Source organism: Pristiophorus japonicus, chromosome 1 (genome assembly GCF_044704955.1).
Source record: "Pristiophorus japonicus isolate sPriJap1 chromosome 1, sPriJap1.hap1, whole genome shotgun sequence".
NCBI classification, from domain to species: Eukaryota; Metazoa; Chordata; class Chondrichthyes; family Pristiophoridae; genus Pristiophorus; species Pristiophorus japonicus.
In genome coordinates, this window is record NC_091977.1 from 375,635,119 (window position 1) to 375,647,497 (window position 12,379).

Sequence of the window (12,379 nt, forward strand, 5' to 3'; positions counted from 1 at the left end):
ATTCATAACTACACATTTGCTGCAAAGAACAAGCTGGTTTATTAGCAAAGGTTTAACAATCAAACTGATCACAACTGCACACCTCATCGTGGAGAACCTAAGCTCAATTAACTGGGGTTTATTGAGTCTTGTGAACATCATATGACTGACTAAGCCACTCACAGTGCAACAGCTCACAGGTGCATACATTACAATAGTAAGAGAGGAAGTATAAGGGGTTTAGCATCTTTGAAAGTAGATACATCAGCAGGACCAGATGAAATATATCGTAGGCTACTAAAAGCAAGGGAGGAAATTGCGGAGCCTCTGACCATCATTTTCCAATCCTCCCTGGCTACTTGAGTGGTGCCATTGTACCATTCTTTAAAAAGGGAGGAAGGGATAAACTGAGTAATTACAGGCCAGTTAGTTTAACCTCGGTGTTGGGCAAATTATTGGAATCAATTCTGAGGAACAGTATAAACTTTCATTTAGAAAGACACCACACATTAATCAAGGACAGTCAGCATGGATTTGTTAAGGAAAGGTCGTATCTGACTAACTTGATTGAATTATTTGAGGAGGTAACAAGGAGGGTGGATGAGGGCAGTGCATTCGGTATAGTCTACATGGATTTTAGCTGGACTTTTGACAAGGTCCCACATTGGCGGGTAAGTGGAGCTGAGTCCACGGCCAGATCAGCCATGATCTTGTTGAGTGGCGGAGCAGGCTCGAGGGGCTAGATGGCCTAATCCTGTTCCTAATTCTTATGTTCTTACATGGCAGGCTGATCAAAAAAGTAAAAGCCCATGGGATCCAAGGGAGGTGGCAAATTGGATCCAAAATTGGCTCAGTGGCAGGAAGTAAAAGATAATGTTCGATGGGTGTTTTTGTGACTGGAAGGCTGTTTCCCATGGAGTTTCACAGAGCTCAGTGCTCGGTTCCTTGCTTTTTGTAGCATATATTAATGATTTAGACGGAAATGTAGGGGGCATGATAAAGACATTTGCAGATGATACAAAAATTGGCCGTGTGGTTGACAGTGAGGAGGAAAGCTTTAGACTGCAGGAACTTATCGATGGACTGGTCAGTTGGGCAGAAAAGTGGAAAATGGAATTCAATCCGGAGAAGTGTGAGGTAATGCATTTGGGGAGATGCAACAAGACAAGCGAATACACAATAAATATGAGGATACTGAGAGGTGTGGAGAAGCAGAGGGACTTTGGTGTGTATTTCCACAGATCCCTGAAGGTAGCAGGACAGGTTGATAAGGTAGTTAAAAAGGCATACGGAATGCTTTCCTTTATTAGCCGAAGAATAGAATATAAGAGCAGGGAAGTTATACTCGAACTGTATACAACACTAGTTAGGTCACAGCTTGAGTACCGCGTACAGTTCTGGTCACCACATTACAGGAAAAATGTGATTGCACTAGAGAGGGTCCAGATGAGATTTACGAGGATGAGGAATGGAAAATTTTTAGCTATGAGGAAAGATGAGATAGATTGGGGTTGTTTTCTTTGAAACAGAGGAGGCTGAAGGGAGATTTAATTGAGTTGAATAAAATTCTGAGGGGCCTAGATAGAGTGGATAGGAAGGAACTATTTCCCTTCGCAGAACGGTCAATAACTAGGGGGCATAGATTTAAAGTAGTTGTTAGAAGGATTAGAGGGGAGATGAGGAAACAAAATTTCACCCAGAGGATGGTATGGGTCTGGAACTCACTGCCTGAAAGGATGGTAGAGGCAGAAACCCTCATCACATTTAGAAAGCACTTGATGAAGGGTCATCGACCTGAAACGTTAACTCTGTTTCTCTCCATAGATGCTGTCTGACCCGCTGAGATTTCCAGCATTTTCTGTTCTCCTTTCACTCCACTCACTTCCTCCAAATAAAATATGTTGCTATGGGAACCTGCATGGGTTCTAGCTATGCCCTCCTTTTCGTGCGATAGGTGGAGCATTCTTTGTTCTAGTCCTACTCAGGTCCTCTCACTCACCTCTTTTTCCAGTACATTGATGACTGTATCGGTGCCGGTTCCTGCTCTCGCCCCGAATTGGGAAATTTCATCAACTTTGCTTCCAATTTCCACGCTTCCCTCACTTTCACATGGGCCATCTCCGACTCTTTCCTTCCCTTCCTCGACTTCGTTGTCTCCATTTCTGGGGATAGGCTATCGACCAATATCCTCTGTAAGCCCACTGGTTCCCACAGCTACCTTGACTACACTTTCTCCCACCCCCTTCCTTGAAGGATTGTATTCCATTCTCCCAGTTTCTCAGTCTACGTTGCATTTTTCCTGATGATGCCACCTTCCATGCCAGTACTTCCGATACATCTTTATTTTTCCTCAATTGAGGACTCCCCTTCAATATGGTTGATAGGACCCTCAACCATATCTGTTCCATTTCCCGCATTTTTGCTCTGCCCCTTCCCTTCCCACTGTCTAGAGCTCCTAATACTCCTTCCAGATGAAACAGCGATTTACTTGTACTTCTTTCAACCTAGTATACTATATTTGGCACTCACCATGCGGTCTCCTCTACATTGGGGAGACCAAAGACAGATTGGGTGAATGCTTTTGTTATGTATGTACCCTTGGCAACCTGTATCACACCACCACCAGAGGGCCTACCTGTTGTAGTCCCAAGGGATCCCAGCTTCCCTTGGGAGCACTGTATATAAGCAGGCCTCCCATGCTGACCAGCATTCTGGAGTTTAATTAAAGGAGCTAAGGTCACACTTACTCATTGCATACAGTCCTTAGTTGTATCACTTTATTATGAGCGTAACAGCTTTGCGGATGACTTCCGTTCAGTCCACAAGCGTGACCCTGAACATCTGGTCACCTGTCACTTTAATTCTCTGCTCCACTCTCTCTCTGACCTCTCTGTCCTTGGCCTCCTACACTGTTCCAATGAAGCTCAATGTAAGCTCAAGGAACAGCACCTCATCTTTTGATTTAAGCAGTTTACAGACTTCCGGATTCATCATTGAGTTTAACAATTTCAGATTGTAACCTATTCCCCCATTTTTTTGGATTGCAGTTGCTGATGATTCTGCTATTCCCATTTATACCTCCTCTAGATCCATCTTTTGTTTCTTTACCTGTCCCATTACCATCTCCTTTTGTCTTGCTGCATCATCCCTTTTGTCATTTAATCTCTCCTGCTTTCCACCCCATCACACATCTTCCCTTTTGTTCCTTCTTCCTCTCCCCTCTTTCCCCGCCTCTGCACTTGCTTGAAACCTGTTTCATCTCTAACTTTTTCCGATTCTAACCTGAAACATTAACTCTGTTTCTCTCTCCACAGATACTTCCTGATCTGCTGAGTATTTCCAGCATTTTCTGTTTTTACTTCTGATTTCCAGCATCTGCAGTATTTTGCTTCTGTAAATTTGGGACTGATGCCAGAGGTTCTTCTTCAGAGTTAGCAACACATAAAATGATAAAATACTGGTGGCAAAAAGCCTGGAATGATTTAATAAATAATTGGATATCATTATGAGTGGACAAAGAACATAGGAAATAGAAGCAAGAGTAGGCCATATGGCCCCTTAAGCCTGCTCTGTCATTCAATAAGATGATGGCTGATCATCGACCTCAACTCCTTTCCCGCTCGATCTCCATATCACTTGATTCCCCTGGACTCCAAAAATCTATCTATCTCAGCCTTGAATATACTCAGAGACTCAGCCTCCACAGACCTCTGGGGCAGAGAACTCCAAAGATTCACAATCCTATGAATGAAGAAATTCCTCCTCATCTCTGCCTTAAATGGCCTACCCCTTATCCTGTTCCCCCTAATTCTAGACACTCCAGGCAGGGGAAACAACCTCGCGGCATCTACCCTGTCAATCCCCTTCAGAATCTTGTATGTTTCAATTAGATCACCTCTCATTCTTCTAAACTCCAGAGAGTATAGGCGCATTCTACACAATCTCTCATCATAAGGCAACCCTCTCATCCCAGAAATCAATCCAGTGAACTGTCTTTGCATCGCCTCCAAGATAAATATATCCTTCCTTAGATAAGGAGACCAAAACTATGCACAGGACTCCAGGTGTGGTCTCCCCAAGGCCCTGTACAATTGTAGCACGACTTCCTTACTCTTATACTGCAATAAAGGACAACATGCCATTTGCCTTCCTTATTGCTTGCTGTAACTGCATGCTAGCTTTCTGTGTTTCTTGCACAAGGACACCCAAATCTCTCTGAACAGCAACATTTAAGTTTCTCACCATTTAAAAAATATTCTGTTTTTCTAATCTTCCTACCAAAGTGAATAACCACACATTTTGCTACATTATACTCCATCTGCTCCCTTACTGCCCACTCACTTAGTCTATCTGTTATGTATGGAGAAAGAGTCAGACTGAACACTGTGAGCTCAAAGTGTGACCTTAGTCTTTTATTGCAGGTCTCCAGAGTGCCTCTCCAACCTGTGAGGCCTCCTTAAATACCTGTGCTCCCAAGGGAATGTGGGATCCCGTGGGACTCCAGGGGATGAGCCCTCTGGTGGCTGTGCAGAGTATATACAAGTTTACATATATAACACTACCCCCCCCAAAGTCAATGTGAGTCGAATTGGGGCCCTTCTTGCCCTGGTTGATCGTCTCGATGTGAAAGCTGGTATTGTTGAATCAATTGTTGGGCCCTCGCTGGGCTGCCTGATGTGCTGGGTCCTGCTGGGCTGCTGTGGATAATGGGTTCTGCTTCATGGTCAACCATGGTGCCGGTTGCCACTGGTGTGTATGTTGGGGGGTCAAAGAAAGTAGGGTCCAAGGTGAGTTGCTCAGGATAATCCGTGAATCTGAGTTTGATTTGGTCCAAGTGTTTCCGGTGAATGAGTCCATTTGAAAGTTTGACCCGAAACACTCTGCTCCCCTCTTTGGCCATGACAATGCTGGAAAGCCACTTGGGACCTTGTCCATTATTCACTACAAATACAAGATCATTGATTTCAATCTCGCGTGACACATTTGCGCTATCATAGTATGAACTTCGTTGAAGCCGCCTGCTCTCTACCTGTTCATGTAGATCAGGGTGAACTAACGAGAGCCTTGTCTTCAGTGCTCTTTTCATGAGCAGTTTAGCAGTTGGGATCCCAGTGAGCGAGTGGGGTCTCATGCGGTAGCTAAGCAGGATTCGGGATAGGCGAGTCTGCAGTGAACCTTCCGTTACCCTCTTTAAGCCCTGCTTGATGGTTTGCACTGCTCTCGCTGCCTGACCATTGGACGCTGGTTTAAACGGGGCAGATGTGACATGTTCGATCCCGTTGCGGGTCATGAATTCTTTGAACTCAGCACTGGTAAAACCCGTTGTCGCTCACCAGGACATCGGGTAGGCCGTGTGTGGCAAACATGGCCCGCAGGCTTTCAGTAGTGGCAGCAGACGTGCTAGCCGACATTATCTCACATTCAATCCACTTGGAGTACGCATCTACAACCACAAGGAACATTTTACCCAAGAACGGGCCAGCATAGTCAACGTGTACCCTAGACCATGGTTTGGAGGGCCAGACCATAAACTTAGCGGCGCCTCCCTGGGTACATTGCTAAACTGTGAGTATGTATTACATCTGTGCATGCAGGACTCTAAGTCCGCATCGATACCAGGCAACCACACGTGGGATCTGGCTATCGCTTTCATCATTACGATGCCTGGGTGGGTACTGTGGAGGTCACTGATGAAGGTGTCTCTGCCCTTCTTGGGAACCACAACTCGATTGCCCCACAGAAGGCATTCTGCCTGTATAGACATTTCATCTTTGCGCCGCTGAAACGGCTTTATCTCTTCCTGCATTTCCACTGGGACACTGGACCAGCTCCCGTGAAGCACACAGTTTTTGACTAGAGACACTAAGGGGCCCTGGCTCATCCAGTGACGGGTGATTGTTCACTCTTAAATGCTTCCATAACCATGGCTAAGTCTGCGGGCTGCGCCATTTCCACCCCCGTGGTGGGCAATGGCAGCCTACTGAGAGCATCGGCGCAGTTTTCTGTGCCTGGCCTGTGGCAGATGGCATAGTTGTATGCGGACAACGTGAGCGGCCATCTCTGGATGCGGGCCAATGCGTTGGTATTTATCCCTTTACTCACGGAAAACAAGGCTATGAGTGACTTATGGTCAGTTTCCAATTCGAATTTTAGCCCAGATATTGATGCATTTTCTTTACCCCATATATACACGCTAACGCTTCTTTCTCAATCATGCTGTAGGCTGTAGACAGACTCCTGGATGCGTAAGCAACCGGTTGCAGTTTCCCGAAATCATTAGCTTGTTGCAATACAACCCAACGCCATATGACGACGCATCACATGCTAGTAACAAACGCTTACATGGATCATACAACACAAGCAATTTGTTTGAGCATAACACTTTCCTAGCTTTTACATAGGCATTTTCTTGGCTTTTGCCCCAAACCCATTCGTCCCCTTTACACAGTAAGACATGCAGTGGTTCTAACAGTGTGCTGAGACCCGGTAAGAAGTTACCAAAGTAGTTCAGGAATCCTAGAAACGACCGCAGCTCCATCACGTTCTGTGGCCTCGGTGCGTTCTCGATTGCCTCCATCTTCGAATCGGTGGGCCTGATGCCGTCCGCCGCGATCCTCCTCCCCATAAACTCCACTTCAGGTGCCAGGAAAATGCACTTCGAGCGTTTTAACCTGAGCCCCACGCGGTTGAGTCGACTAAGAACCTCCTCCAGGTTCTGCAGATACTCGACTGTGTCCTGACCTGTAGCCAAGATGTCGTCCTGGAAGACCACGGTGCGCAGGACCGACTTCAGTAAGCTTTCCATGTTTCTCTGGAATATCGCTGCCACTGATCGAATTCCAAATCGGTACCTGTTATAAATGAAAAGACCTTTGTGCGTGTTGATGCAGGTGAGGCCCTTCGATGATTCCTCCAGTTCCTGCGTCATGTAGGCTGAAGTCAAATCCAGCTTCGTGAACGTCTTTCCTCCCGCCAGCATTGCAAAGAGGTCGTCGGCCTTTGGTAGTGGATATTGGTCCTGCAGGGAGAAACGATTGATAGTTACTTTGGTGCTGTCTCCCTTGAGGACAGGAACAATTGGGCTGGCCTACTCATTGAACTCAATCGGTAAAATGATGCCCTCTCATTGCAGCCGATCTAGCTCGATCTCTACACTTTCTCTCATCATGTATGGTACCGCTCTCACCTTGTGATGGATGGGTCGCGCCCCCGGAATTAGGTGAATCTTGGAATTAGGCTCCTTGGAATTTCCCGATGCCTGGTTCGAACAGCGAAGGGAACTTGTTTAAGACCTGCGCACACTAAGTGTCGTCAGCGGGCGATAGCGCTCGGACGTCGTCCCAGTTCCAGCGTATCTTTCCCAGCCAGCTCCTGCCGAGCAGCATGGGACCATCGCCTGGTACCACCCAGAATGGTAGCTTGTGCACCGTTCCATCGTAGGAGATTTTTACGGTAGCATTGCCGATTACAGGAATCAGTTCTTTTGTGTAAGTTCTTAGTTTCGTGCGAATTGGAGTTAAGACTGGCCTTGAGACCTTGCTGCACCATAATCTTTCAAAAATCTTTTTGCTTATGATGGACTGGCTCGCGCCAGTGTCCAGCTCCATTGACACCGGGAGTCCATTTAGTTCAATATTCAGCATTATCGGGGGACAATTCGTGGTAAATGTGTGCACCCCATGTACCTCTGCCTTCTCGGTCTGAGGCTCTGGTTCATGGTGATTCGCCGTGGATCTGTGCTCCTCTGCAACATGGTGGTTTGCAGGTTTAACAGGATTTGCAGCTCGCCGGCACACTTGTTGGAGGTGTCCCATTGTCCCACAGCCCTTGCAAACATACCCTTTGAATCGGCATGAATGGAAACGATGATCACGCCCGCAGCGCCAACAAGGTATTAATGGCCTTGCATTCATCACCCTTGATGGTGGATTCTGAGACATCTGCGGACGTGCAGCTGCAGGTATGTGTGACCTGTCCTGTACGTTGCGATTTGAAAACAACACTTTGTTCACATTACTTGTAGCAGCACTTGTGTGCTGAGAGATTTGCTTCGTATTGTCACTGGTGGCAATGAACGCCTGGGCTATCGCTATGGCCTTACTCAAGGTTGGGGTCTCTACAGTCAAAAGTTTGCGAAGAATGGTTTCATGGCCAATGCCAAGTACGAAAAAGTCTCTGAGCATGTGCTCCAGATGTCCTTCAAATTAGCAATGTCCAGCAAGGCGTCTTAGCTCGGCGACATAACTCGCCACTTCCTGGCCTTCAGACCTTTTGTAGGTGTAGAACCGGTACCTCGCCATCAGAACACTTTCCTTCGGGTTCAAATGCTCTCGGACCAGTGTGCACAAATTGTTGTGCGATTTCTCTGTGGGTTTCGCTGGAGTAAGAAGATTCTTCATGAGGCCATACGTTGGTGCCCCACCGACGGTGAGGAGGATCGTCCTTCGTTTGGCAGCGTTCTCTTCCTCATCTAGCTCGTTGGCCACGAAGCATTGGTCGAGTTGCTCCACACAAGTTTCCAAATCATCTCCCTCCGAGAATTTCTCCAGCATGCCCACTGTTCTCTGCATCTTTGGGTTCACTATCTGTGTCTTGTTGCCAGTTGTTATGTATGGAGAAAGAGTCAGACCGAACACTATGAGCTCAATGTAAAGTATGACCGTAGTCTTTTATTGCAGATCTCCAGAGTGCCTCTCCAGCATGTGAAGCCTCCTTAAATACCTGTGCTCCCAAGGGATTATGGGATCCCTTGGGACTCCAGAAGATGAGCCCTCTGGTAGAGTATAAACAAGTTTACATATATAACACTATCTATATCCCTTTGCTGACGCTTTGTATTCTTCTCACAGCTAACTGTCCCACCTAGCTTTGTATCGTCAGCAAATTTGAAAACAGTACACTTGGGTCATTAATATAGATTGTAAATAGATGAGGCCCCAGCACTGATGCTTGCGGCACCCCACTAGTTACAGCCTGCCAACCTGAAAAAGACCTGTTTATCCCTACTGTTTTCTGTCTGTTAACCAATCCTCTATCTATACTGATATATCACCTCCAATCCCATGAGCCCTTATCTTATGTAATGACCTTTTACGTGGGACCTTATCGAATGCCTTTTGGAAATCCAAATATATTGCATCCACTGGTTTCCCTTTATCTACCTTGCTAGTTACATCCTCAAACAACTCGAAGAAATTTGTCAAACACGATTTCCCTTTCATAAAACCATGTTGACTCTGCCTAATCATGTTATGATTTTCTAAGTGCTCTGATACCAATTCCTTAACAATGGATTCCAGCATTTTCCCGACGATTGATGTAAGGCTAACTGGCCTGTAGTTCCCTGTTTTCTCTCTCCCTCCTTTCTTGAATAGCAGTGTTACATTTGCTAACTTCCAAACTGCTGGGACCGTTCTAGAATCTAGAGAATTTTGGAAGATCAAAACCAATGCATCCACTATCTCTGCAGCCACCTCTTTTAGAACCTTCGGATGTAAGCTGTCAGGTCCAGGGGATTTGTCATCTTTTAGTTCCATTAGTTTCTCTAGTACGTTTTCTCTACTTATATGAATTACATTAAGTTCCACACCCTCATTAGACCCTTGGTTCCCCACCATTTTAGGTATGCCTTTTCTACTGTGAAGACAGATATAAAATATTTGTTTAACATTTCTGCCATTTCCTTAATCCCCACAATAATTTCTTCTGCCTCAGCCTCTAATGTTTACTTTTGCTATTCTCTTCCTTTTCACATACGTAGAAACATAGAAACATAGAAAAATAGATGCAGGAGTAGGCCATTCTGCTCTTCGAGCCTGCACCGCCATTCAATAAGATCATGGCTGATCATTCCTTCAGTACCCCTTTCCTGCTTTCTCTCCATATCCCTTGATCCCCTTAACCGTAAGAGCCATATCTAACTTCCTCTTGAATATATCCAGTGAACAACTCTCTGCGGCAGGGAATTCCACAGGTTAACAACTCTCTGAGTGAAGAAATTTCTCCTCATCTCAGTCCTAAATGGCCTACCCCTTATCCTAAGACTATGTCCCCTGGTTCTGGACTTCCCCAACATCGGGAACGTTCTTCCCACCTCTAACCTGTCCAGCCCCGTCAGAATCTTATATGTTTCTATGAGATGCCCTCTCATCCTTCTGAACTCCAGTGAATAAAGGCCCAGTTGATCCAGTCACTCCTCATATGACAGCCCAGCCATCCCTGGAATCGGTCTGGTGAACCTTCACTGCACTCCCTCAATAGCAAGAACGTCCTTCCTCAGACTAGGAGACCAAAACTGAACACAATATTCCAGGTGAGACCACACTAAGGCCGTGTACAACTGCAGTAAGACCTCCCTGCTTCTATATTAAAATCCCCTAGCTATGAAGGCCAACATACCATTTGCCTTCTTCACCGCCTGCTGTACCTGCGTGCCCACTTTCAGTGACTGATGAACCATGACACCTAGGTCTCGTTGCACCTCCCTTTTCCTGGTTTGCCACCATTCAGATAATATTCTGCCTTCGTGTTTTTGCCCCCAAAATGGATAACCTCACATTTATCCACATTATACTGCATCTGCCATGCATTTGCCCACTCACCTAACCTGTCCAAGTCACTCTGCAGCCTCTTAGCGTCCTCCTCACAGTTCACACCGCCACCCAGTTTAGTGTCATCTGCAAACTTGGAAATATTACACTCTATTCCTTCATCAAAATCGTTAATGTATATTGTAAATAGCTGAGGTCCCAGCACTGAGCCCTGCGGCACTCCACTAATCACTGCCTGCCATTCTGAAAAGGACCCGTTTATCCCGACTCTCTGCTTCCTGTCTGCCAACCAGTTCTCTATCCAGGTCAGTATATTACCCCCAATACCATGTGCTTTGACTTTGCACAACAATCTCTTGTGCGGGACCTTGTCAAAAGCCTTCTGAAAGTCCAAATACACCACATCCACTGGTTCTCCCTTGTCCACTCTACTAGTTACATCCTCAAAAAATTCCAGAAGATTCGTCAAGCATGATTTCCATTTCATAAATCCATGCTGACTCGATCCTGTCACCGCTTTCCAAATGCGCTGTTATTCCGTTCTTCATGATCGATTCCAACATTTTCCCTACTACTGATGTCAAGCTAACCGGTCTATAATTACCCGTTTTCTCTCTCCCTCCTTTTTTAAAAAGTGGTGTTACATTAGCTACCCTCCAGTCCATGGGAACTGATCCAGAGTCGATAGACTGCTGGAAAATGATCACCAATGCATCCACTATTTCTAGGGCCACTTCCTTGCGCACTCTGGGGTGCAGACTATCCGGCCCCGGGGACTTATCGGCCTTCAATCCCATCAATTTCCCTAACACGATTTCCCCCCTAATAAGGATATCCTTTAGTTCCTTCTTCTCACGAGACCCACTGTCCTCTTGTACCTTCGGAAGCTTATTTGTATCTTCCTTCGTGAAGACAGAATCAAAGTATTGGTTCAATTGGTCTACTTGCAGAAGCTCTTACAATCTTTTTATATTTCTTGCTAGTTTTCTCTGATAGTCTATTTTTTTCCCTTTTTATCAAAGGGTTCTTTCTGGGCAAATTAGCTAAAATGAGCTGGGTGATCTTCCCTGTTGATCTTGTGATCTTGAAAAAATGCATTTTTATTTAATAATCGCATTAGTGGCAATCATTGGGAGTGACAGTACAGTTTAGAGACATGACCCACTTTGGCATATCTCAGCATTAAAAAATAAAATAGTTTCCAAGAAGTTTAGATGGGATTTTAAGCAATGTTGCTTAATTTACTTGCTAAGCTTCCTGCGAATTCACAGTGGCATAACCTACTCCTCAGAGGAAATTCGCAGACTGCCTACAAGATAGCCACACTGACACCAGAACTTTTGGCCTGGATATCTGACTTAGCTATTGATATTTGATTTGCTTTGCTACTGCTATACGAAAAAAGACCCACTCCTAACAGTAACTGGTGCCGAAGCTCCGAAGCTAACAGCAGTGGGGGTTCAGCAGCCAACAGCATACGCGTATGCCCCAGCTTTCTCCCCAAGTCGCGCAAAATAAAACCAGCACATGCCAACGCTGGCGCGTGCGATTTACGTGCGCGATGACGTCAGCCGACGCCACACGTACGCCGCACCCGCCTGACAGCCAGGCATTACAAAAAGCGGTTTGTCGGAGCGGGGCAGGGTTTGGTTGCTTGTGTATTGGCGGCGGTTGGATAGGAGTGGGGAGGCAGCGCTTTTAGTGGAGGCGGAGAGGAGCGGCAATAACAAGCGCGGTGCAGGGCCGGGTGGGTAGCTCAAGCGCCCAGTCAGGCCGGGTTTTTCTCCGCCCCCCTTATCAGTATTTGTGAAGAAAGACTGAGGGATGGACACCTCCAACGAAGGTAAATC

At 46.1% G+C, this 12,379-nt stretch overlaps 1 protein-coding gene across 2 annotated transcripts in view; it reads left to right on the forward strand.

Annotated features, from left to right (window-relative positions):
* Positions 1–12,121: 12,121 nt before the first annotated feature.
* The window catches only part of LOC139273964 (tumor protein D52-like), a 375,101-nt gene continuing 374,843 nt past the window's right edge, over positions 12,122–12,379 (forward strand). Inside the window, exon 1 of one of the 2 annotated variants that reach the window (XM_070891045.1) lies at positions 12,122–12,372. In XM_070891045.1, the coding sequence (XP_070747146.1) occupies positions 12,354–12,372 (19 nt within the window). In that variant the 5' untranslated portion in view covers positions 12,122–12,353. The remainder of the gene's footprint in view (positions 12,373–12,379) is intronic. The other variant, XM_070891039.1, reaches the window with a different exon arrangement.